General features: G+C 42.3%; 1 protein-coding gene across 3 annotated transcripts; it reads left to right on the top strand.

Moving 5' to 3' along the window:
* Window positions 1–16: 16 nt before the first annotated feature.
* On the top strand, window positions 17–27060 carry ARV1 (ARV1 homolog, fatty acid homeostasis modulator). Of its 3 annotated transcripts, none has more exons than XM_043477155.1 (6): window positions 17–277; window positions 5963–6082; window positions 8350–8503; window positions 15726–15950; window positions 16986–17132; window positions 26849–27060. In XM_043477155.1, the coding sequence occupies exons 1-5, from the start codon at window positions 71–73 to the stop codon at window positions 17126–17128; spliced, it is 849 nt and encodes a 282-aa protein (XP_043333090.1). In that variant the 5' UTR covers window positions 17–70; the 3' UTR covers window positions 17129–17132; window positions 26849–27060. The 3 variants fall into 3 exon arrangements, with proteins under 3 accessions (XP_043333090.1, XP_043333089.1, XP_043333091.1); XM_043477154.1 differs by lacking the exon at window positions 26849–27060 and adding an exon at window positions 19924–20369; XM_043477156.1 differs by lacking the exons at window positions 5963–6082; window positions 26849–27060 and adding an exon at window positions 19924–20369 and having other exon boundaries at window positions 21–277.
* Window positions 27061–27271: the final 211 nt, after the last annotated feature.

The following is a 27271-nucleotide window of genomic DNA, read 5'->3' as shown; positions in this document are numbered from 1 at the left end:
ACTTCCGGTCGGCCGTCTGACGTCTTCCCCCGCCACTGAATCGGAAGTTCTGGCTGGCAGTTGCGTGGAAATGGGCACCGGTGGGCGGAGTGGGCTTCGGCCTGGCAAAGGGAACGCCGAAGGGGTGACAGCGGGAAAGGGGAAGACGGATGAGGCGACAGTGACTTCGATCACTGCTGCCTCGGCCTCCTGCCAGTACAGGTGCATCGAATGCAACCAAGAGGCCAAGGAGCTGTACCGAGACTATAACCACGGCGTGTTGAAGATAACCATTTGTGTGAGTTGTCAGGTGTGGGGTGTCCTTGGGGAAAAAATGGCGCAGCGAGATCTGGGGGCCGTGAGATGCCGTGGAATCTTTGCCAGCTTTCTAGGGCGATCAAAAATCAACGAGTTTCAGAGTGCTCTAATACAGACTTCAGTTCGATGCTTGACATTTCCGTTCCGGCTCAGTCGAACCTTTGCGTGAATACCTGTAGTGGTAGAGAAGTGCTCCCTACAGCACTTTTCTCACACGGCTCGTGTTTGCTGACCCGGGCGAACAAATCCTCCGACGGAGATGGATGCATGCGTTGTTCAGAGAAACTTAAAGATCGGATTAGGCTGACATTTGGGCTCCCGTCAAAACTATTTCATTCTTATTCTCCCTTTGATTAGACAGATGTTACCGTCTTAACACTTCATCACCTACAGTAAATTCTCCTAGAGTATTTTTTCAGGTTTCATGAATGTACACTATTATGTACGAAGCACTATGCTGGACGTTGATGATATAAAAACCAAAAGCGAGGAAGTGAAAATTCTGTTTTCGAGGTGTTCCGTAGTCTATTTACAGAGAATATGTTTTTAAAAAACACACAATTGGAGGTTCTTTTGGGGGGGCCATTAGGAAAGAATCTGTCACAATATAGGCAGTCAATACATTTTTGTCCCCTTTCTGATCTCCTGATGACTTTTTAATAATTCTCATTTCAAAAACATGGCAAGAGTAATTTGCAAGGGAGTCAACAGTGTGAATGTGTATCTGTTTCTTGTCAACCATTATGTTAATAATCATTCTTGTGCCTGCACTCTCAATTTCCTGCTCTTCTTTCAAGTTGTTTCTCTCATTTGGCAAAATTGAAACATATTGCCTATCTGACCCTACACCCTTGCTGCTGAGCTTTGCTGGGGAGAAAACACCTTAAATTCATGACCGCTAACCTCAGGTAGGCCTTGATACCATCTGTTCATCATGATACACTTCACTAGTCCATTCATGTTCCCACTCCTCTGAACAATACCCTGTCTCTCCTCAAGTTTCACATATATCCTCTCCTGCTTCGCTTAGAGAACTTCCACAAATTATGCAACCACATAAACCCAGTACTAGTGTTCGAAATGCATCTGGCATTAGGCTAACAAAAACAAAATCCCTTTCAAACCATCAGACACTGGCTTCTCTATACCTTTATTTATGTGAAGATAATTATTGGATAGCTATTTAGGTCAACAGCTATACTATCACCCACTTCCCTCCACCCCCAGACCCCCAGGATTACACTTTCTCACCCAAGAGACAGATTTTAGAGTAATATTTGGAATATTGAATGGTGGTACTATACATTTTGAATTATTGTACACAATCATTCCATAATGAGATGGAGTTTGTGCTAACCTTGTTTATATTTCACTAATGCTTAGTAATATGCATAATTGCATTACTCAGAAAAATCATTCATTTGGTGCCAGACTCTGAAAATTAAACCATAAAATAATTAATTTTTTAAAGGATGTCCAAAAGTCCTGAGATTAAAAGTAAAAGGGTTTTAGATATCATGCTGTTTTCTATATATGATGATGTTACAGATTTTTAAAAAAATTTTTATTCTTTACTTATTTGTGGCTGCGCTTTGTCTTCATTGCTGCATGAGGGCTTATTTGCGGTGAATGGGGGCTATTCATTACAGTGAGCGGACTTCTCATAGCGGCAGCTTCTCTTCTTATGGAGCATAGGGCTCCAGTAGTTGGAGCGATTGGGCTTCAGTAGTTGGGGTGTGCAGGCTTAGTTGCCCTGCAGCATGTGGAATCTTCCCAGACCAGGGATTGAACCTGTGTCCCCTGCATTGACAGGCAGATTCTCATCCACTCTGCCGCCAGAGAAGTCTAATATCATGCTATTTGTTGTGGGAAAAGTATCCAGTTTCTAGGTGGTTACAGTCAGTAACTAATACTAATACTTTGGTCTCTTCTCTGCTGAGTTTGGAGTCAGCAGTATACTCAACCTGATCACCTACCAGTATTTTTCATTCTAATCTCCCTTCCCTTTGCTCTTCTTGCTTTTCTCTTGCCATTCCTTCCAGCTTGCCTATCTCTGTTTCTCTAATTTTTTCTAACGGAAGCATGTCCCTTGCTTTTAGTCACTCTCTCTGCTTCAGCATCTCACAATTTATTATAGTTATGTTAAAGATACTGTACTTTTAATATCCTGTAGAGCCTGACCTATTTTAACTGCTCAGATATTTGTTAAATCCATTATGGTAACAAAACAAGACTCCTTTGACATTGTCCCAGGTTTTAGGACAACAGGAGGCAGCTTTCACCCCTGGTTGCTGGGTGCAAAGATGAATAAGACAGCACTACCCTCGCAGGAATGTAAAGTTTCATCGGTTTCACTTTTCAGATATGTGCTTGCTTATTGTGGAGCTAAAGTTAAAGAGATTTGAGAATGAGTGGGGAAGGGAATTGTCCTGGAGATGATGGGAAGGAAGAAGCAGCAAGAATATTCATGGGGGGAAAAAAAGTGACCAATTCATATTCTGAAAGAGATGTGATTCATTGTAGAATTAGAGAGCATAGCAGCAGAAACTAAGTCATATCTATGTGAAGACTGAGCTGGTGGAAGCAGTATTTGAGTTTCCTGGGTGTTCATGGTCCCTGTGCTGTAGGGATTTCTTAGAGGACAAACTTCTCTTTCAGGATACTTGACTATTAATAATGATATAGAAGGGAGCAGTTTTGCCAGAATCATTCAGTTCAGTTCAGTCGCTCAGTCGTGTCCAACTCTTTGCCACCCCATGAACTGCAGCATGCTAGGCTTCCCTGTCCTTCACCAACTCCTGGAGCCTGCTCAAACTCATGTCCATCGAACCAGTGATGCCATCCAATGATCTCATCCTCTGTTGTCCCCTTCTCCTCCTGCCTTCAATCTCTCCCAGTATCAGGGTCTTTTCCGGTGAGTCACTTCTTCACATCAGATGACCAAAGTATTGGAGTTTCAGCTTCAGCATCAGTCCTTCCACTGAATATTCAGGACTGATTTCCTTTAGGATGGACTGGTTTGATCTCCTTGGAGTCTTCAACACCACAGTTCAAAAGCATCAATTCTTCGGTGCTCAGCTTTCTTTATAGTTCAACTCTCACATCCATACATGCCTACTGGAAAAACCATAGCTTTGACTAGATGGACCATCATCAGCAAAGTAATGTCTCTGCTTTTTAATATGCTGTCTAGGTTGGTCATAGCTTTTCTTCCAGAAATAAGAAAATGTATTTACTCAATTTAGCTATCTCCCCATAAGATGTTTTACTACATTTGTGTGTGTGTGTGGTTTTACTCATTACATTCAAGGTGAAGGAAGCACTCAGATGAAAAGCAAATAATAGAGGCAGAACAAGGAAAAAATTCAGCCTAAACTGATAGGGAGGGAACCAGCAGACTTAAATGAATTCTCAGTATTTCTAAAATCCTCAGCATGCTAGGAAGGGAAGCTGAGCATAGCACATAGCATGTCACATGATACCAGCAGTTGCCCCTTCTGTTTGGTTTATGTCACCTGCTTACTCCACTGTAGCACTTTTAGTAGCATGTTTATTTGCCTTCCCCTTCTAAACTGTCTGAGCCACCAGGACAGCACTTCCTGGGTAGCTCAAAGGGTAAAGCATCTGCCTGCAGTGTGGGAGACCTGGGTTGAATCCCTGGGTTGGGAAGATCCCCTGTCGAAGGAGATGGAGACCCACTTCAGTGTTCTTGCCTGGAGACTTCCGTGGACGAGAGGAGCCTGGTGGGCTGTAGTCCATGGAGTCTCATAGAGTTGGTTGACTGGCCGACTTTCACTTTCACTTTCTAAACTGTAAGGTCCTTGAGATTAGAGCTTATGTCTCAGGGTAGGTATCCAGCACTGTGGAAATGCCTGGTGCATAGAAATGGCTAAGTAAAGAGAGCTATTGCTCTGAGTGTAATAGTCATTCCAAACACATTTGTCAGGTAAGTGATTGCAGAAGGAATAGCCACGCTGCGCTGTCCCCTGCTGTTGGTTTCTGCCTCCCTCCTTCTAAAATACGTCCAAATCCCATCTTAGACTTTTGATGCTGTCAGGAGATGGGTTTCAAAGAATTTTTAAAGGACAGAGAGAAGGTCCCTGACCAGTCTCGGTTTCATCTTGAAATGAAGTAGCATCTCTGGCCTTCCATTCTTATTTGTATAAAGACAGGACGTGTTCTCCACGTGAGTAGCACAGGGAGAAGATCTAGAAAACTGCTGTGTTGGGTATGTATAATTTCTGATTCTGTGGCTTCTGTTTAGACACTGGCTTTCTCTTTGCTCAGCTAAAAAGCCTAACCTGTTACACCTCAGATCTATTAGGTGCATTTAAATTTGGGGTAATAGCACATCTCCCTTCATTGTTTCACATGATGACTAGACAAACATACGCACTTCTTGTAGTGATGTGAGTGAAACGGAGAAACTTGAAATTGGAATTGAATCTAACTCGTTATAACACTGGGAGTGCAGGGTTACTATTCTTCAGTGCACTCCATTTTTCTTCTAGCACTTAGATGTAATCAAAAGGTCCTCCTAGTATGTTTGCATATACATCACTTCTTGTATTTCTCTTTTATCCTCTCAGAGTTTTGAAATTGTTTTGTTTTTTTAATTGTAGCCATTAGTTTATGCCTTGACTAGTAGCCCTGCAACTTTGTAGCTAATACTGATTCAGATGTTGCAATTCTAATGAGCTTGTTCCTATACCTGCATTTTGTATGTTCTAATGGCCCTGGGATTTCATAACATTGTAATCACGTATCCAAAAAAAAAAAAAAAGCTATTTAATAGGAATTGCCGAGAGCCCAAGGGCCTTGATTTGGGCAACTCAGAACCAGGCAGCACAACGCAGTTCCTTACATACAGCCAGAGGTCTCCAGGGCCTACTGTAGCCCAGAAAGACCATTTTCTTGCCATGTTCTCAATGGAGAAAAAGAAAAAGACAGGCTCTTTTTGGTAGGTGCCATCCCAGGATTCCTGCCCACCTGTAGCTCTCAGTTCTAGGTGTAGGGTTACTTTTTTGAACCCCTTTCTCCAAATCATATTTCAAGAAGCACAAAGTTGGGGCCATCTAGTCAACGGGCAATGAAAGTACATTCTGAACTTATTTATTTTATAACAGTTCCTACAAACTGAAAGTAGCATTTTCTGAGATATTTTCCTGCCTGAAATGTCTTTAAATCAAATATCTTTTTAGCTTTTTAATATGAGGTTAAAAGATTAATATTTTTACCCTAGAAGATTATATTTACTCATTTGAAGCCAAGGCTTGCATAGATGAACATTTTATATCTGAATGGAAGTTTCCATAAATGCTCATGCTTGGTCGCTCAGTTGTGTCTCACTCTTTGCGACCCCATGGACTGGAGCCTGCCAAGCTCCTCTGCCCATGGAATTTTCCAGGCAAGAATACTGGAGTGGGGTGCCATTTCCTTCTCCCAGAAACCTTCCCCAACCAGGGATCAAACCCACGTCTCTTGTGTCTCCTGTATTGGTAGGCAAATTCTGTTACCACTAGCGCCACCTGGGAAGCCATCTAAATAAATGCTGATACAACCTGATTGCTATATAAATCCAAAATACAATCTGCTGCTTTGAAATCCGCTAAAATTTCAGAATGTATGAATATATTTTTTCTAATATTGTCTTGCATTATTTCAGAAATCCTGCCAGAAACCTGTAGACAAATACATCGAGTATGATCCTGTAATCATCTTGATTAATGCTATTTTATGCAAAGCCCAGGCCTACAGGCATATTCTTTTCAATACCAAAATAAACGTAAGTTGTGATAATTTTTTTTATTTTCTAATTTTACTTGATGATTTTGCATTTTGAAATAATAACACTTTTGAACAGAATTAAAGAATATTATTTAAAGAAAGGCATTCTAACAAGAGTGAGTCTTTTATCAACAATGTCTGGAAATTTCTGGAAATAGCAGGCATTGCTTTTTAAAAAGGTATGCAATGTCTAGTGTGTATTTAAGAATATGGTCACTGGCAGGAAGTTGATAGACCATCACCTGGATTTCCTTTTTAGTAGGTTACCTTTTGAAACAGATATCAGTAATTTTGAACAGAATAAAATTAAATATAACCTGGTAGGGAGAGAATTATCCCTAAAAGAAGTAAGCAAACATTAAAAGAAAAATATCTTTAAAATGTAATGTATTGCATGGTATACTCTGCTGTTAAGGGAATGGCTGATTGGTTTAGTTGCTATGTCTTGTCGGACTCTCTGTGACCCCACGGACTGTAGCCCACCAGGCTCCTCTGTGCACGGCATTTGCCAGGCAAGAATACTGGAGTGGGTTGCCATTTCATTTTCCAGGGCATTTTCTTGACCCAGGGATCCAACCCACATCTTCTGCATTGCAGGTGGATTCTTTACCACTGAGCCACCAGGAAGCCTGTTGAGGAAATACATGAGATGAAAACTCAGAAAAGTCCTAATAGATACAGTTGAATTTTTTTTTTTTTTTTTGAAATGTACAATTTAATGAATTGACTTGTATACTCTTAATAATTTGGCTAGGATTGACAGATAAAATACAGGACAATTAATTAAACTTGGAAGTCAGATAAACTGATTTTTAGCATATGTTCTAAATATTGTGTGGATCATACATACACGAAAAAAGTATTTGTTGTTTATCTGAAGTGCATAGTTAACTGGACATCCTGCATTGTTATTTGCCAAATCTGGCAACCCTAATTTTGGGCTAACAGGGACAGTAACAGTGCAATTTATTATCCCTGTCCTCCTTCCCCCGAGTTAAATAACCCAGGCTGTTTTGTAATCTAATTGAAGTCTCAGACTTGACTACACATTAGAAACACCTAGGGGAGTGGGTGGGGGCAGCAGTTAATTATTCCAAGCTGAGGCCTCACCCAGAACCAGTTAAATCAGAATCTTTGGCAATGGGATCCAGGCATCAGTATTCCTTAAATCTCCCTGCTGCTGCTAAGTCGCTTCAGTTGTGTCCGACTCTGTGTGACCCCAGAGACGGCAGCCCACCAGACTCCCCCGTCCCTGGGATTCTCCAGGCAAGAACACTGGAGTGGGTTGCCATTTCCTTTTCCAATACATGAAAGTGAAAAGTGAAAGTGAAGTTGCCCAGTCATGTCCAACTCTTAGTGACCCCATGGACTGCAGCCTATCAGGCTCCTCTGTCCATGGGATTTTCCAGGCAAGAGTACTGGAGTGGGTTGCCATTGCCTTCTCCGTAAATCTCCCTAGTGGATGCCAAAGTGCAGCCAGGAGAACCAGTGTGCTAAATGCTAGAAGCTCACAACCATGCATATCCCTGGACCACATCAACTTTGCACACAGTTTCTCTTCCCCACTTTACATAGATAAATTTCAATGAGTAGGAGAAATATATAGAAAAAAGCCAGTTTTTGTTGCCTAGCATTTTCTGTTTTTGCCAAATTTCAGACTCTTTTTTTAAAATTTCCAGAAGATTTGCCACCTTTAATTGCTGTCTTTCACTATTTTAGTTTATACTCATCCAACCTAGAGGCATTTTTTTAAAAATTCATGTTCAGACTAATAGTATCTTATGAGGTGTCATGAAATCTTCAGATTAAATGTGTTTATTGCTGCTTCCACCCATCCTGAGTCACATAAATTCTTGCTTAATTCTGTGTATCAGACAAATGTTGAGAATATAACAGGATGAAGTGAACTGCTATTTAAAGCAGTGATTCTTAACTAGGGGTGCACATTACAGCTCACCCTCTGCCTGAGTGTTTCCCACACAGTATGCCTGCCTGGGATTTCCTTCCACAGATTCTGAATCAGGACTGGGGCCTAGACATTTGTATTTTGAAAAATCTCTTCATGTGATGCTTCTGCTGAACACTGCTGATTAAGACCTAGTGGTTATAGACTGAATACAATTTGCATTTAACTGGGCAGTTTCTGAATTTGAAAAGCTACTAGATTGGACAGTCTTCAGAACCCACAAAAGTTAGCTCTGTCTGTGCCTCTTGATATTAAGTAGTTGTTTCTTTACCTGATTGAATGGCAATGTCTTTTGACAGATGCACGGAAAGCTCTGTGTATTTTGTCTGCTTTGTGAAGCGTACCTGAGGTGGTGGCAGCTCCAAGACTCCAGCCGAAGCATTGATCCTGACGACTTTATCAGATATGCTAAGGAGTGGGATTTCTACAGAATGTTTGCGATTGCCTCTCTAGGTAGGAAGAAGCCATATATTATTTGACCGACTATTTTGATTTTAAAATTAAGGTGCATGGTTTTAATCATTGGTAAGAGGAGCTAGCTAGAGGATTTGAGACTAAATTTCAGCTATGCCACTAATCTGCTAGGTGAGTTTGTCTAAATTACTTGCTTTCTTACTTTTATTTGTTTCTTTTCTTTTCTTTTCTTTATTTTTAGTGCTTGCATGGCATATATTCCTCCTTTACTTTTTTATTAAATTAATTAATTTATTTATTTTACTTAACAACATTGTATTGGTTTTGCCATACATTGACTTGAATCCTCCATGGTAGTACATGTGTTCCCTGTCCTGAACCCCCCTCCTACCTCCTACCTCCCTCCCCATCCCATCCCTCTGGGTCATCCCAGTGCACCAGCCCTGAGCATCCTATATCATGCACTGAATCTGGACTGGCCATTCATTTCACATATGATAATTTACATGTTTCAATGCCATTCTCCCATATCTTATCCATTCACCTGCTGATGGATATCTAGGTTGCTTCCATGTCCTGGCTATTATAAACAGTGCTGCAATGAACTTTGGGGTACAAGTGCCTCTTTCAATTCTGGTTTCCTTGGTGTGTATGCCCAGCACTGGGATTGCTGGGTCATATGGCAGTTCTACTTTTTTGGCAGTTTTTTAAGGAATCTCCACACTGTTCTCCATAGTGGCTGTACTAGTTTGCATTCCCACCAACAGTGTAAGAGAGTTCCCTTTTCTCCACACCCTCTCCAGCATTTATTGCTTGTAGACTTTTGGATAGCAGCCATTCTGACTGGCGTGTAATGGTACCTCATTGTGGTTTTGATTTGCATTTCTCTGATCATGAGTGATGTTGAGCATCTTTTCATGTGTTTGTTAGCCATCTGTATGTCTTCTTTGGAGAAATATCTGTTTAGTTCTTTGGCCCACTTTTTGATGGGTCTTTTATTTTTCTGGAATTGAGCTTCAGGAGTTGCTTATATATTTTTGAGATTCTTTGTCTGTTTCTTCATTTTCTATTATTTTCTCCCATTCTGAAGGCTGTCTTTTCACCTTGCTTATAGTTTCCTTTGTTGTGCAGAAGCTTTTAATTAGGTCCCATTTGTTTATTTTTGCTTTTATTTCCAATATTCTGGGAGGTGGGTCATAGAGGATCCTGCTGTGGTTTATGTTGGAGAGTGTTTTGCCTATGTTTTCCTCTACGAGTTATAGTTTCTGGTCTTACATTTAGATCTTTAATCAATTTTGAGTTTATTTTTGTGGTGTTAGAAAGTGTTTATTTTGTATGGTGTTAGAAAGTGTTCTAGTTTCATTCTTTTACAAGTGGTTGACCAGTTTTCCCAGCACCACTTGTTAAAGAGATTGTCTTTTCTCCATTGTATATTCTTGCCTCCTTTGTCAAAGATAAGGTGTCCATAGGTACGTGGATTTATCTCTGGGCTTTCTATTTTGTTCCATTGATCTATATTTTTGTCTTTGTGCCAGTACCACACTGTCTTGATGACTGTGGCTTTGTAGTAAAGACTGAAGTCAGGCAGGTTGATTCTTCCAGTTCCATTCTTCTTTCTCAAGATTGCTTACCTAAAACAACTTGAAAAGGAGGAATTATGAACCCCAGGGTTAGTAGAAGGAAAGAAATCTTAAAAATTAGGGCAGAAATAAATGTAAAAGAAACAAAAGAGACCATAGCAAAAATCAACAGAACCAAAAGCTTGATCTTTGAGAAGCTAAATAAAATTGACAAACCATTAGCCAGACTCATCAAGAAACAAAGGGAGAAAAATCAAATCAACAAAATTAGAAATGAAAACGGAAAGATCACAACAGACAACACAGAAATACAAAGGATCATAAGAGACTATTATCAGCAACTATATGCAAATAAAATGGACAACTTGGAAGAAATGGACAAATTCTTAGAAAAGTACAACTTTCCAAAATTGAACCAGGAAGAAATAGAAAAGCTTAACAGACCCATCATAAGCACGGAAATTGAAACTGTAATCAGAAATCTTCCAACAAACAAAAGCCCAGGACCAGACGGCTTCACAGCTGAATTCTACCAAAAATTCAGAGAAGAACTAACACCTATCCTACTCAAACTCTTCCAGAAAATTGCAGAGGAAGGTAAACTTCCAAACTCATTCTATGAGGCCACCATCACTTTAATACCAAAACCCGACAAAGATGCCACCAAAAAAGAAAACTACAGGCCAATATCACTGATGAACATAGATGCAAAAATCCTTAACAAAAGTCTAGCAGATAGAATCCAGCAACATATTTAAAAGATCATACATCATGACCAAGTGGGCTTTATCCCAGGAATGCAAGGATATTTCAATATTCGCAAATCAGTGTAGTACACAACATTAACAAATTGAAAAATAAAAACCATATGATTATCTCAATAGATGCAGAGAAAGCCTTTGACAAAATTTAACATCCATTTATGATAAAAACCCTCCAGAAAGCAGGAATAGAAGGAACATACCTCAACATAATAAAAGCTATATATGACAAACCCTCAGCAAATATTATCCTCAATGGTAAAAAATTGAAAGCATTTCCCCTAAAGGCAGGAACAAGACAATGGTGCCCACTCTCACTACTACTATTCAATATAGTTTTGGAAGTGTTGGCCACAGCAGTCGGAGCAGAAAAAGAAATAAAAGGAATCCAGATTGGAAAAGAAGAAATAAAACTCTCACTGTTTGCAGATGACATGATCCTCTATATAGAAAACCCTAAAGATTCCACCAGAAAATTACTAGAGCTAATCAATGAATATAATAAAGTTGCAGGATATAAAATTAACACACAGAAATCCCTTGCATTCCTACACACTAACAATGAGAAAACAGAAATTAAGGAAACAATTCCATTCACCATTGCAACAAAAAGAATAAAATACTTAGGAATATATATACCTAAAGAAACAAAAGACCTGTATATAGAAAACTATAAAACTGGTGAAAGAAATCAAAGAGGACACAAATAGATGGAGAAATATACCATGTTCATGGATCAGAAGAATCAATATAGTGAAAATGAGTATACTACTCAAAGGAATCTATAGATTCAGTGCAATCCCTATCAAGCTTACTTTTATTTGTTACCACACATAGGGCATGGAAATGATTATGCTTATCAGATGCAGGTGTTTCATAAAGTATTTTGAGACATAATATCTTGGGTAAAATTCTTCACTTTAAGTTATGATTATCCAATCTGAAGATTCCTTGAATCTCATCTTTATTAAAACAGATTAATAACTGCCAGACATTATTCAATGTATTGTACTAATTACTATTATTACTAATTATAATAAAACTAATTATTATACTAATTACCTACTCATATACTAGGTGCAGGGAAAGGGCTACTCCCCAGAATTCTTTGAGTTCTGAAATTGTTTTTCTACAGAATTTGAAATTTGTGACTTAGGTCAGAATTGGGTTGAATTAATTTCTGTGACTATGTTATTACTTACTGGTTTCCATGCTTTTCTACTTCTAAAATCTTTTTCCTTATATTGAAATATTTTAGTACTTAAGTCTCCATGCCTGCATGCTAAGTCGCTTCAGTCATGCCCCACTCTTTGTGACCCTATGGACTGTAGCCCGCCAGGCTTCTCTGCCCATGGGATTCTCTAGGCAAGAATACTGGAGTGGATTGCTGTGCCCTCCTCCAGGGGACCTTCCCAACCCAGGGACTGCACTCAGGTTTCTTACTTCTCTTGCATTGGCAGGCAGATTCTTTACCACTAGTGCCACCTGCACACCTCTCCAGTGTCATATTTCTGGACTGTGTCCTCTTTTGTCCCTCATTCTTCTCTGGCTGCCCTCATTTCCTTGGCCCTCTCATCCAGTCCCAGTGGTTTTAAAATTCATTTGTCTGCTGAGAATTCCCAAATGTACATAATATTAAAAACTTCCTTGAACAAATCACCTAAACCAAGAGCTAGAACCTAATATAATTTTAAGCTTTAAAGCAAAGCCTCTTAAAATTGCTTTGTGTGTATAATTAAAAAAAAAAAAAAACTAAGCTTGTTTTCAAGTAGTTTGGAATTTCTGTAGCACTTAACTCTATAGTGGCTGTTTTGACACTTGAGCAGAAATTTTTTCTCCTATTACATTTATATGTGTCTTAATCTAATCCCTAGTTAGGTTGCAGATTCCTAAAACAGCTTATAAAGAATGTGTTATACAAATCCAGCATCTTATAACTTAAAAACTGTTTTTACAGTACCATCAACTCAGTTTTCACAACCATCCTCTTTGGTAGGTAGGTTGGGTTGCCTTCCCCATCTGCAGTTGTCAAAGCACAAGAACAAGAAGGGCCCGTGGTCTCCCTGAAGTTCCCCCAGCAGGTTAGCCTCAGTGCAGAGCTGGGGAAGGTCTCCCAGGGCCCCATCTCTTGTTTTCCCCACTGCGGCTCTTTCTCCACTGCTGCTCCTCCTGAACGCATCTGATGTGTGAGAGCTCTAAGGGCGAGGGCTCTCTAATACCTGCCTAGGAAAGGCTGTGTGGAGCCCAAGGGCAGGTGCAGCTTGCTCAGTCTCCCAAGTTCTAAGCTAGAAAGGTGTGTGATGTAGTCTGCTGTCCTCTCCAGTGCAGGAAACCCTTCTCTCTTGATTCCTGCAAGATTGTGTCTCCAGTGACAGGACTGTCATTTAACAATAACCCACCACTGTTAGATGGTTCTTGTGAGGAAGTTCTTTATTTTTGTTATTCTCATTATTATCAGTTAAAAACCCAGGCTATATAATCTGCCTGTTTGAACTGATCCTTGCAGTCGACGAGCCCTTCAGTCATTTTGAAGGGAGATGGTGTGTCTCCCCTGAAGACTATATCAAATTCCATGGGGGCTAACCATCCTAAATTACGTTTATGGATCCTGAAAGTGAACGTCGCTCAGTCGTGTCCAGCTTTTTGTGATCCCATGGATGATACAGTCCTTGAAATTCTCTAGACCAGAATACTGGAGTGGGTAGCCTTTCCCTGTTTCAGAGGATCTCCCAACCCAGGGATCGAACCCAGGCCTCCTACATTGCAGGCAGATTCTTTACTAACTGAGCTATCAGGGAAGCAAACAATCAAGAAGGTCCCACTGAGATGGGATCCTAGTTATGGACCTTAATTGACCCATATGAATCCTAATTATGGATTATGGATCCTAATCACCTATATTTGGAACCTCTTTATTTTGGCTAGATTCAGTTATAGAACATTTTAGAAGGAATACAGTTATTTCTCCTATGATACAATACATGTCTTCCAGAAAAGAAAAAAAAAAAAAACGTGATCCTGTAGAAAGCTTATAGGAGAAAATCTTTCTGCCTTTTCATAATATGTTCATGGGAGTCTCAAGGCAAAAGTGCTGAAGTGGTTTGCCATTTCCTTTTCCAGTGGACCATGTTTTGTCCACTTTGATACTTTTGAACTGTGGTGTTGGAGAAGACTTTTGAGAGTCTCTTGGACTGCAAGGAGATCAAACCAGTCAATCCTAAAGGAAATCAATCCTGAATATTCATTGGAGGGACTGATGCTGAAGCTGAAGTTGCAATGCTTTGGTCCCCTGGTGTGAAGAGCTGACTCATTGGAAAAGACCATGATGCTGGGAAAGACTGAAGGCAGGAGGAGAAGGGGACAACAGAGGATGAGATGGTTGGATGGCATCACCAACTCAATGGACATGAGTTTGAGCAAGTTCTGGGAGATGGTGAGGGACAGGGAAGCCTGGCATGCTGCAGTCCATGGGGTTGCAAAGAGTCAGGCATGACTAAGTGACTGAACAACAACATAGGAGAAAATAGAATTAGGGACAAACCAATCAAAATGTATGCATCTGGGTAGTCAGAGCACTAACAGTCTTATTAATAACAATCTTAATAAAATAATGCAGTTAAAAGAGATTGTTAAACTCCTAGTTGGGAACAGAACAGATTGCAGTCTGTTCTGACTGTGGGATACCACGGGAACTATTGCTTCTTTTAGTCTGGACTCTGTCTCTGCATACTTTCTGGAAGGATATGGAATTACACTCAAAAAGTTTGTTAAGATGAATAGGGGATGTTTTTAATTTAGGTAACAGACTATTCAAGGTCTTTTGGCTAAGAGGCAGTCCATAAAAAAGTAGGTGAATCAACAACGAAAAACACCTTCATATGTAATTCCTAGGCTGTGTCCCATATTCCAGATTTAAAACCTTCCATTCTCCTGTCCGTTTTCTCTGTGGAGATCTCTAGGAGTGAAAATGCTTAAACAACCTGATTTCCTAAAAGGAACTTCAGAAAGTTGATGATTACAATTCTCCCAGAATTACTTTTTCTCCAGAGAGTGAAGTACTTCATGAAAGAATTACCAAAATATGTTTCAGAAATGATACCAGCAGGATTTGACACAAAAGACAGGGGTTATTTAAAAAAAGAAAAAGAAAGTTTCTTTTTTTATTATTAATTTTTTTAATGACTGGTTTTTAAAATTTAATTACTTAACTTCTGTCTGTGCTGGGTCTCCGTTGCCATGCGGGCTCCTCTCTAATCACAGTGACGGGGTCTGCTCTCTTTGTGGGTGGGCTTCTCGTGGCAGTGGCCCCTCTTGTTCCTGAGCGTGGGCTCTAGGGCACAAGGGCTGAATAGCTGCAGCAAGTGGGCTCTAGTCATGGCATCTGGCCTTAGTTGCTGCATGGCGTGTGGGGTCTTCCTGGACCAGGGATCAGACCCACGTCTCCTGCTTTGGCAGGCAGATTCTTTACCAGTAAGCCACCGGGGAAGCCGTTGTTATTAATAGTAGTACTTCCTATTATTTTGGTTGCACTGGGTCTTCGTTGCTGTGCTTGGCGGGCTTTCTTGAGCTGCGGCAAGCGAGGGCCGCTCTGCATTGCTGTATGTGGGCTTCTGATTGCTGCGGCTTCTCTTGTTGTGGAGCACAAGCTCCAGGTGCCCAGGCTCAGGAGTCATCACACACAGGCTTAGCTGATCCATGGCAGGTGGGATCTTCCCAGACAAGGGATCAAAGCCACGTCCCCTGCCTTGGCAGCTGGATTTTTATCCACGGCCAGGGAAGTCCAGAAAATTTGATCCTGATAAAGCATTTCTTTTGTCATTAGCTGATAGGCTGTATTTTGGAATTGTGGTTTATTTGTTTTTAGGGGCCTCTGGTTTGGATTGAGACATTTGTATCTTTATTTTTCCATTTCTTCCTTAGAACAGACTGCCTATTTCATTGGCATTTTCACTTTCCTGTGGATAGAACGACCCATAAAAGTGAAAGAAAAACTCAACTTCACTTTGCTGCTGAAGGCATTATTGTTATCTAGCTACGGAAAACTCTTGCTGATCCCAGCTGTGATTTGGGAACATGATTACACACCCCTGTGCCTCAGACTCATTAAAGTGTTTGTCCTTACATCAAACTTTCAGGCAATCAGAGGTATGTTTACATCTTACTCTGTTTTCTCAGCTTTCAACCCATATACTATCTATAAAGCCTTGTTTCTAGGGTACAGTTTTTATATAACCTATTAAACATTGGAACTGTTTGTAGAATAATAACAATGCCTAACATTTTCATAGTGCCTTATCCATGGCACATGTTCAATATTCGTTCAGTTTAATCACATGGTACTTTTTAGTTTTCAAAATGGTCCCTTATACATTGCATCCATCCTGTGGGGTCAGTCATTGTTGTTTAGTCATTCAGTCATATCCAACTCTTTTGCAACCCCGTGGACTACAGCCCACCAGGCTCCTCTGTCCTTGGGATTTCCCAGGCAAGAATACTGGAGTGGGTTGCCATTTCCTTCTCCAGGGGTCTGCCTGATCCAGGGATCGAACCTATGTCTCGTTCATTGGCAGGTGGGTTCTTTACCACTGAGCCACCAGGCAGGCCCTGTGGAGTCAGTAGGGCAACTATTATTACCTCCACTTTTTGAGTGAGCTCTTGGCGACTTGTCCAAAGTTACATGGCCAGGCAGTTGTCAAGCCAGGCTAGAATGCCAGGTATCTGCCTCACAGCTCAGGAGAATTCTTACGACATTGACGAAGGGTAGAGCAGCCCTGCATGTCGTCACTTATCCCATACATTGTGAGAAGTGCTATGTAAATGAACGTATTAATCTGATATTTCTTATAATGCCTATCATCTGGTAAACCATAAAACCAAGAGTATCCATTTTTTTCTGCTATTCTCTTTATAACCTTAAGATCTAGCTTTTATTTTCCTGTTTAATATTCATGCGAATCTGTCTTGATGAGAGCAGGAGAAGTTTGGTGTTTTTGTCATCAGCAGATGTTTTGGTTCTCCCAAAAGCTTTGTAGATGGAAAAGTAACAACGTAGATTAATAAGAACAAATAGATTTTCTAAGAAACAGTTTTACAAAACCATTCCATTCACACTGCCACACAATTTACATGCCAATATCATTTAAACTCTTAAGAACTTATCAGTTGCCTTTTCTTTTTCAGTGACCCTGAACATCAACCGTAAGCTCACCTTCTTGGCCATCTTGAGTGGCTTACTGGTGGAGAGCACCATGGTCTATTTCTTCCAGAGGATGGAGTGGGCTGTTGGAAGTGACTGTGCCATCTATAAATCTCAAGACTTTTGAAGAGGTACAGAGCATGTCTCAGTGTTCTTGCACCCAGACAGGTGTCCTTCTCAAACCAGACAGATGTCATTGCAGCAAACATAACGCCCCCACCCGCCCCCCAGCACCTGGGTACCTCGAGGTCACCTCTGGGTACCTCGAGGTCACCTCTCTCTCCCTCGGGGACCCTAGGGTTCTGCATTCTAGTTCTGTTGTCAGCCTCAGTGACATCAGCAGCTATGTTTTTGTTGTTTCTGGGTCCCTGTTCTCACAGTTCTCTAACACCTCCATTCCAGCTCACTCCTACCAAAACCTCAGACGCTGAGGTCTGTCCCACTGACCGCTGTCTACCACCCTTTCCAACCATTCTGCTGCCTCCCTCCCACCACCTCTGCCTTCTGCTGCCTTTTTTACCTCTCTCCCCCAAACCTCTTACTTTCCTTTATTTCTGTCCCATTTGCCTCTCTCTTAACTGTGCCTGGAACTTATAGGCAGCTTGCGTCACCCTCCATTAATGCCTTGAAACAGCTGGGTCCCTGCCCTTCTATCAGCGTCCCCGTTGGAGCTCTCGGGGTGAGTCCATCAGCTCTTTTCTCTGCTGAGCTTGGCAGGTCGCCCCTGCGTCTGCACAGAGCACAGCTGAGGGTGCTCCTCTGTCTTGAGGTCACCTCTACGGACCCCTTTCCCTCCCCCAGCCCCCACCACACACACAGTGGCCTTGGGGCAGTTGTTCCGAAGTCTTCCCCGCCTTACTTCCCCCTGTGTCTGCTCTCACTTTGCTGAGAATGGAGACTTACCACAAACTCCCTGAGTTTCCTTTTCCACTTCAGCACTTGCTTGGTCATCTGCTTGCTTTCTTCCTTCCCTCCCTTCTGTTCCTCACCAGAGCTGAGTACAGCCTGAAGGTATCCTCCTGCCTGTAGTCACTGTCAGGCCTCTGGACCACTGCCAGCCCCCCACAGTCTGTGTTGGGGGAATGCGTGATCGGGTAGACTTGAAGGAGTGGCAGCTGGTGAGGAGGGGAGGGAGCAGGCAGGGTAAGCTGAAGCAGCTCTCGGGCACCCTCCTCATCCCACAGGCACAGCTCTGAGCCTTCTCTGCCTCTCCTGGCGCCTCAGCAGCCCTCCTGCCCTCCACGCTCAGCTCACCCTCTTCCTCTCCGGGTCCTCAGAGACACCGCTCCTTCCTCACCCTCTCTCCTCTGCAGTGACTCCTTCCACTCTGCCAGCACACATGGGCAGCTCTTTACTTTAGACAGGCTGCTCTGAGCCCATTTCTTCACTGCCTTTCCTCTTTGTAAAACACACTTTCTGCCCAGTTCCCCAAGCTGGTGCTCCTGAAAACAGAAGGCAGCCAGCCCCCAGCTCTGCCAGGGCCCTGCTCGCTGCTCTGCTCTGGAAGCTGCTGCCTTCCCAGACAGGCTGCCTCTGCCCTTCCTGGCATCAGACCTTCCTTGTCCACCGACCCTGTCTGTCTCCCATGTCTTGCCTCAGCCCTCCACTTTTCTCTCCTGCTGTGCAGACACTTGGCTTTGGCAGCAGCATGGCTTGATCCATCTAGGGCAGATTGCTTCCAGATCTTTCCAGACCCAATACCTCCAGTCTTCCCCCTCTGCCAGGTCACTCATGCCCTTCCACTGCCTTCAAGATAATTCCAGGATGGCCTGGCTGTTACCTCTAAAATTGAACTCAGTATCCCCAGCCCTCACCAAAACAGAACCTTCCTGATAGCTTTTTTTGTTGTTCTTGGTTTTGTTTTGCTTTTCTAATATTTATTTATTTTTGGTTGCACTGGGTCTTCTGCTGTGCGTACAGCTTTCTCTGATTGCAGCGAGGAGCTACTCATGGTTGCAGTGCTCGAGCTGCTCACTGCGGCCGCTCCTCTTGTTGAGAGCTCAGGCTCTAGGTGCGTGGGCTTCAGGAGTGGTAGCGCTCAGGCTCAGAAGTAGTGGCACACGGGCTTGGTTGCCCCATAGCATGTGGCATCTTCACGGACCAGGGATCTAACCTGTGTCCTCTGCTTTGGTAGACAGATTCTTATCCACTGCACCACCAGGGAAGTCCCCTGCGAGCTTTTCATCTTGTCACTCAGCCCCCAGCTCAACCTTCATCATCTCCTGCTTCAAAGTTTGTAACAACCTCCTCAGCAGCCTTCAGCCTATCTTCACAGAGCACCACTTCTGGTGCCCCTCTGGATTTTCCACCACTTCTTATTGTTGGCCAGAGTTTCAGTCTCTTCCTGAGCAACAACTCTCTTCCTGAGTTTTCTCTGAGCGTTAGTGCTCATTTCTCCTCTGCGGGCAGGTTTCTGCCCACGTTCTCTACTGCCCTTTCCTCATCTCCAGATATATCACACTCTTCTCCACTAACCAGATTCAGTCACCCCTGCTTCTCTGTGGAATGAAGACTTGCCAAAAACTTGAGTCTGTCACGCTCGCTCCTTCCATTGAGCCCCCAGGGCCCAGCTCAGTCACATTCCCAGAGCTCCTGAGACTGCCCCAGTGCTGAAGGCCTTGCCCCCACTCTTTTTAGTGCTTCTGCCTTTTGAGCTTTCCAGTATAATTTCTGTGAAGAGAAGTCCCCTGTCTTTAACAGCCATTTGAAAACCATTATCCTCTTCATGTTGTATACTTGTTTACACTTTACATTAAAATGCCATGTATTTATGTCTGACTCCCTCAACCTGGTTTGGTGCCAGGACAGACCAGGCCCGAGGTAACGGTGTCCCTGTAGTACAGAGCCTGCCCTAATAAGTATTTGTTGATTTGATTTTTAGTGGAATGTGCCACTCTAAATACTTTTTTTTATTATCCACAGTTTCATTTTTTACTGTCTGTGGCATGACTGGTTGCATCTGTAAAATAGAAGACATAAAAATACAAACCAATCTTCTCATTACTGTTGTGTAAAATGAAGCAAAGATTTGGATATACTTCCTGAAAAAGAAAGCAACGGTTATTGCATTGGGAACTGCTAACCCATGTAGGAAATAGCTAAACCACATACAGAAACACTCACACAAACACAAGGAATGTTGCTGCAGGAACTAATGTATGCAACTAGTGAAGATTTATACATTATAGACAGTTCAGGTAAGCCCTGGAATTGAAGGAACATGAATTCATGAGTCACACATAAGAAAAGATCTTTGTTCATGGCTTTGACATATTTATATCTTTTTATTTAAATGTTAATGGTTAAAATAATACTTTGTGTTCTTACAAGAGAAATACTTTTCTCTCAATAAAGTCACAATAAACTGAGCTTTTGTGAATTTTTAATTCAGAATCTTCCCCTGTAACTAAGTTACTCTTTAAAATCAGCTGATCCGAAAATAAATAACTAAAAACAACTGAATTGTACATCTAACATCTTGAGAGTTAATTACATCTCAGTAGAGCTGTTACTAAATAAATAAACATCGCTTCTCTCCTTTTCTCTCTGCCTGCTTCACTCATTTGTTCTTTCACTTATTCATTCCATAGATACTTAGCTCCTAGTCTGTTAGGGTCAGACACTATGGATACAGTAGTAAAAAAGACGTGGGACCTGGCCCTCTTGACATTTACTGAGTAGTGATGGATTTAGAAATAGGAGTAGGTAACTGCAGCAGTGTCTTTTTATCAAGCAGTGAGTATAAGCTATTCGGGAAGGGCAGGGTGGGAACAGCTGTTCCAGTCAGAAGTCGAAAAGGTCTTCCAAGGAAAGGGGAAGGGACAGAGCTTTCCAGTAGCCTGGAAGAGAAGACAATGCACACAGACTCGTGGAGGGCAGAGTGCCAATGGGCATAGGCTGGGGCTGAAAGCAAATGGTCCAACTGGGTAGAGTGTGAGCAGTGGGAGTTCCACAAATGATACATGGAAGATGTGTACAGTTCGGATTAAGAAGGGCCTCATGAGTTGTAATTTATCCCAAGGATGAAGAAACCAAAGTTGAAGAATCCAAAGTAAAATGGGCTTCCCATGTGGTGCTAGTGGTAAAGAACCTGCCTGCCAATGCAGGAGACAGGTTTGATCACTGGGTCAGGAAAATCTCCTAGAGAAGAGTATGGCAACCCTCTCCAGTATTCTTGCCTGGAGAATTCCATGGACAGAGGAGGCTGGTGGTGGGTCACAAAGAATCAGACACAACTGGAGCAACTTAGCACACACAGCTCAGCAAAGCAAAAAACAGGACAAAATCAATGCGAATAACATCAGAGTAGTCACAGCATGAAGAGGACTGTTGACCACCAGATGGAGCCTGTCAGTTTAAGGAGCAGAGGAGAAAACATGGTTCAAAGACACAACCAAAAGGGAAAAAATCAACTCTAAAACAAGTATGAGGGGAGATGACCTAAAAAATACACTGTCCATAGCTTCTCAAATCTTTGGCTAAGATAAATAAAGAGACTACATCATCTATTTATGAATTTATATTCCATACACCCCAGTCTGCCTTGATCACCGTAAAGGTATTTGTTAAGTTTTAAAGACAAACAAGTGTTCAAAAGCCCTTTCCTGGGTGCCAGTGAGGTGTCCATGAGCAGTAGATAGCTAAGTGCTGCAGAATGGGTGGGTGGGAGGGACTGCCAGGGAGACCCATCTCATCAGCTATGATCCTAGACTCCACTCAGTGTATTTACTTATTTTTTTAATGTTTTATTGGAGTATAGTTGATTTTCAATGTTGTTTGAGTCTCAGGTATACAGCAGCGTGAATCAGTTATACACAAACACACACACACAGAGTCTATCCACTCTTTGATTATTTTCCTAGATAGCCATTACAGAATATTGAGTAGAGTACTCTTTGCGACCCCATGGACAGTAGCCTGCACCAGGCTCCTCCGGCCATGGGATTTTCTAGGCAAGAGTACTGGAGTGGGTTGCCATTTCCTTCTCCACACTCAGTGAATTTATCACATCACTCGGAGTGAGGAAAGAAAGGGCAAGTCTCCAGGAAGAAGGCAGAGAGGCTGCCTTCCAGGTCATGTTGAGAGTGATCAGTTCTCCCATCCCCAGGCCAGGCCCCACTGCCCAGCCCAGGAATTCATCCTTTCTTTATGCTTTTTCCACATGTTTTATGAAAAATTTCAAAGATACAAAAACATTGAAAGAATTGTACGGTGAAAACATCTATTCACCACCTAGATTTTACAGTTGTTAAATTTTGCCCTCTAATTTCTGAGATGGCAGAACTTAAGAGTTATACTGGGAAGATGAGGTAGGGGTGATGCTTGGTGCTTTAGAATGATGTTTATTTTCCAAGCCATTCCTCTCTCCCAGTCACTGAAACATGGTCTGACAACAACAAAAAAGGTATTTATGTGAAAATTCTTATGAAGGTATAAAAGTTAAATTACTTTTAGATATCCACAATTTTAAAGAAAAAGCATATGCACCCAAGCCATTCTAGAAAATTGCCTTATAATCACAATCATGGATCAGTTATGGTCACAGTGGCTACCCAGCCCATTGATGACGAGTTTTCAACACACCAAGTACCAGAGAAGAAAAAAATTCTCAGTTTATGAGAGCACAATATAGATGAATAAGGCACAAAGAAAATAGACAAGTGGTCTTCTGTTAAAAGATTTTCTATCAGAGTGTTTGAATTCCTTCGAACTAAATTAGGAAGAAAACATCATAGTGTCCATGAGAGCCAAAGAAAGCATGTTTTTAGCTATTTACAACAAGACAAGGCAAACATCAATCGAAAAGTGGAAGATACTTTAGAAATCAGTCTTACATGAAGAAATTGAAGCTTAGAATGGTTCAGGGATATGCTTATGGTCACACAAGCATACAGTGATAGAACTGGGACTAAAACCTAGGTCTCTACTAGTTTAGTAGAGGATCCATGGGTCTCTCTTGGCCTCCACTTGCAGTCTAGTGGAGGATCCCTGGGGGATCCTTGGGTCTGTCTTGGTCTCTGCTACATAGTCTAATGAAGGATTCCTGGGTATATATATTAGTTTCCATTTTCAGTCTAATGGTGGGTCCCTGGATCTATATTAGTCTCCACCCCTCACCTAATGATGGGGATGGGGGTGGGCAACCAGGTCATTCTTTCTTTGCTAAGAAAAAAGGTAATGTACTTCAAATACAGTTAGGGACACAGAAAAGAGAGTTTTAAATAAGGAACTCAAATGCCTAGGACCAGATTAAATATTGGTCCTCTGGCTACAAGGAAGAAGCTGTAGAAGATGAGCATTTTATTGTATTCTTTCCTCAGAATTGCTGTGATCCTTAAGAGTTGTGTCATTACTTTCTGATATTGAACACATCTAACCCTAACCTTAAAGATGATGCTGTGAAACTGCTACACTCAATATGTCAGCAAATTAAGAAAACTCAGCAGTGGCCACAGGACTGGAAAAGGTCCGTTTTCATTCCAATCCCAAAGAAAGGTAATGCCAAAGAATGCTCAAACTACCGCACAATTGCACTCATCTCACATGCTAGTAAAGTAATGCTCAAAATTCTCCAAGCCAGGTCTTCAGCAATACATGAACCGTGAACTACCAGATGTTCAAGCTCGTTTTAGAAAAGGCATAGGAACCAGATATCAAATTCCCAATATCCGCTGGATCATCACAAAAGTAAGAGAGTTCCAGAAAAACATCCATTTCTGTTTTATTGACTATGCCAAAGCCTTTGACTGTGTGGATCACAGCAAACTGTGGAAAATTCTGAAAGAGATGGGAATAGCAGACCACCTTACCTGCCACTTTGGAAACCTGTATGCAGGTAGGAAGCAACAGTTAGAACTGGACATGGAACAACAGACTGGTTCCAAATAGGAAGAGGAGTACGTCAAGGCTGTATATTGTCACCCTGCTTATTTAACTTACATGCAGAGTACATCATGAGAAACGCTGGGCTGGATGAAGCACAAGCTGGAATCAAGATTGCCAGGAGAAATACCAGTAACCTCAGATATGCAGATGACACCACCCTTATGGCAGAAAGTGAAGAAGAACTAGAGTCTCTTGATGAAAGTGAAAGAGGAGAGTGAAAAAGCTGGCTTAAAGGCTCAACATTCAGAAAACTAAGATCATGGCATCTGGTCCCATCACTTCATGGCAAATAGATGGGGAAACAGTGGAAACAGTGGCTGACTTTATTTTTTTGGGCTCCAAAATCACTGCAGATGGTGACTGCAGCCATGAAATTTAAAGACACTTACTCCTTGGAAGGAAAGTTATGACCAACCTAGACAGCATATTAAAAAGCAGAGACATTGCTTTGTCAACAAAGGTCCGTCTAGTCAAGGCTATGTTTTTTCCAGTAGTCATGTGTGGATGAGAGTTGGACTATAAAGAAAGCTGAGAGCCGAAGAATTGATGCTTTTGAACTGTGGTGTTGGAGAAGACTCTTGAGAGGCCCCTGGACTGCAAGGAGATCCAACCAGTCCATCCTAAAGGAAATCAGTCCTGGGTGTTCATTGGAAGGACTGATGTTGAAGCTGAAACTCCAATATTTTGGCCACCTGATGTGAAGAGTTGACTCATCTGAAAAGACCCTGATGCTGGGAAAGATTGAGGGCAGGAGAAGGGACGACAGAGGATGAGATGGTTGGATGGCATCACTGACTCAATGGACATGAGTTTGGGTAAACTCCAGGAGTTGGTGATGGACAGGGAGGCCTGGCGTGCTGTGGTTCATGAGGTTGCAAAGAGTCGGACACAACTGAGCGACTGAACTGAACTGAACATAACCTTATTTACAATACAAAGTTGGTGATTCATTCTGAAGGGAAAGTTAGTAATGCAAAATGAAGTTAAAATATTCTCTGGCTGACAAGCCAGTAGAGGAAACACTGCAAAAGCAGGAACCTCGGTACCCAAAAGAGGATTATATTTGTTCGTTCATTCCTATTTAAGAAGTTTTATATATACTTATTATTTATCTTGTGCCAGGCACTATTTCAGGGGTTTTATAATCATTAACTCACTTAATCCTCATGATAAACCTAGGAGCTGCCTCTAAGAGCCCACCAGGAAATGTTTCTGGGTATTTTGAAAGGGAAGAGGGCACAGTGTATTGGCAGGCAGATCAAATGCTGCTGTCCTGTTGCAACACAGATAAATAGCTAAATGGGAAGAACACAAGAGTGCCCAGAAAATCTGTGTCAATTTCCTGTGGCTGCTGTAACAATTACAGCAAGCTTATGGCTTAAATTTATTCTCTCACAATTCTAGAGGCAGGAAGGCCAAAGATAGTCTCTGGAACTTATATGTATGTATGTTAAGCCGCTTCAGTCGTGTCTTTGTGACCTTATGGGCCACCAGGCTCCTCTGTCCATGGGATTCTCCAGGCAAGAATACTGGAGTGGGCTGCCATGCCCTCCTCCAGGGTACCTTCCTAACCCAGGGATTGAACATGAGTCTCTTATGTCTTCTGCACTGGTAAGCAGGTTCTTTACCACTAGGGCCACCTGGGAAGCCCGGAACTTGTAAATGTTACCTTATTTGGATAAAAAGTTCTTTGCAGATGTGATTAAGGATCTTGAGGTGACCAGATCACTTTGCGTACCCGAGTGAGTCCTAAATGCTATCACAAATGTCCTCAGAAGACAGAGGCAGAAGGACGACTTCCCATGTGCTGCGGTGGATGGGCATCTGCCTGCCAATGCAGAGGACACAGGTTTGATCCTTGGTCCAGGAGGATTCCCCATGCCACGGGCAACTAAGCCCATGTACCACAACCACTGAGTCTGCTCTCCGTCAATCAGTCTCACTGGGCCAAAGGCAGGGTGGACAGCCAGCCACCTCCCTCCCCCCAGAGGCTCTAAGGGAGAATACACCCCCCCCACTTCCAGTTTTTGCTGGCTCTGCCAGTTCTTGGCCTGTGGGCACATCACTCCAGTCCACCCTCCGTCTTCACATCACCTCCTCCTCCATGAGTCAAATTCCCCTCTACCTCCCTCTTTTTAAATAGGATCGTCTTTCAGTTTTATTTATTTACTTTTGGTCGTGTTGGGTCCCCACTGTGGTGCAGGGGCTACTCTTCATTGCCGTGTGCGGGCTTCTCATCACGGCTGCTGCTCTTACTGTGGAGCACAGGTTCTAGACGCAGGGGCTCAGTAGTTGAGGCTCTTGGACTCTAGAGCACGGACTCAGTAATTGTGGCACATGGGCTTAGTTGCCCAGACCAGGGATCAAACCCATGTCTCCTGCGTTGGCAGGCAGACTCCCATCCACCGCACCACCAGGGAAGTCATCCCTCTGCCTCTGTAGCCTGAGGACTCACTCGGGTGATGCAGAATGATCTGATCATCTCAAGATCTTTGATCACATCTGTAAAGAACTTTTTGTTCAAATAAGGTAACATTTATAAGTTCCAGAGACTATATCTTTAGCCCAGATATCTTTGGGGGGGTGATTTTTCAGCCTACCACAAAATTATCTGGCTAATAACAGCTCCACACCCAACACACACACTCACACATGTGCATGCTAAGTCACCTCAGTCATGTCTGACTCTTTGCTACCCTATGGACTGCCAGGCTCCTCTATCCAAAACAACAAAATTCTGTAAAGCAGTTATCCTTCAATTAAAAATAATAAAGGAAAAAAAAATACTGGAGTGGGTTGCCATGCCCTCCTCCAGAGGATCTTCCTGACACAGGGATCAAACCCATGTCTTCGGGGTATTGCAAGGGACTTCCTGCATTGGCTGGGAGTGGACTCCATGCAGCTCTGAAGTTCTCTCATGACATATAGAGAATGTCTTCTAACTCCTCCCTGTATTTTCCAGAAGTCACCTTGCTCGAACACATTTGGCAGGGAAATACCCAGGCAAACACCTGCTCTGGAGTTGAGCATTCACCATCGATCCATGGCCTCAATTTGAATTCAAGGTCAGAAACGCCTGCATTTATGTGCTGCAGGCGAATAGAAGGATGTGTCTGTCTAACAGCAGGTGCTTATTGTGCAATTTTACTCCTGGCTTCATCTTCTCTTCCCTGCCCTTGTACTGATTTCCAAACCCACTTTTCAAAAAAAATTGCTTGTATTGTGTTGTGTGAATTTTTACAAAGCAGTCTTAAAGAGTTTTTTAAAATATAATTTTACTTATTTTATTTTTGGTTGGGCTTCCCAGATGGTGCTAGTGGTAAAGAATCCACCTGCCAAGAAGGAGACACAAGAGACATGGGTTTGATCCCTGGGTCAAGAAGAT

The sequence above is a fragment of the Cervus canadensis genome, chromosome 8 (assembly GCF_019320065.1).
Source record: "Cervus canadensis isolate Bull #8, Minnesota chromosome 8, ASM1932006v1, whole genome shotgun sequence".
NCBI lineage: Eukaryota > Metazoa > Chordata > Mammalia > Artiodactyla > Cervidae > Cervus > Cervus canadensis.
Note: the sequence above shows the minus strand (reverse complement) of the source record. Positions and strands in the feature narration are given on the sequence as shown.

What these genes read in the sequence shown, in the direction of transcription:
- ARV1 (XM_043477155.1), top strand. Translation starts at nt 71, where the DNA reads ATGGGCACCGGTGGGCGGAGTGGGCTTCGGCCTGGCAAAGGGAACGCC. An exon ending in TGTTGAAGATAACCATTTGT is followed by an intron (nt 278 to 5,962) that starts GTGAGTTGTCAG and finishes GCATTATTTCAG; the next exon opens with AAATCCTGCCAGAAACCTGT. An exon ending in AAACTTTCAGGCAATCAGAG is followed by an intron (nt 15,951 to 16,985) that starts GTATGTTTACAT and finishes TTTCTTTTTCAG; the next exon opens with TGACCCTGAACATCAACCGT.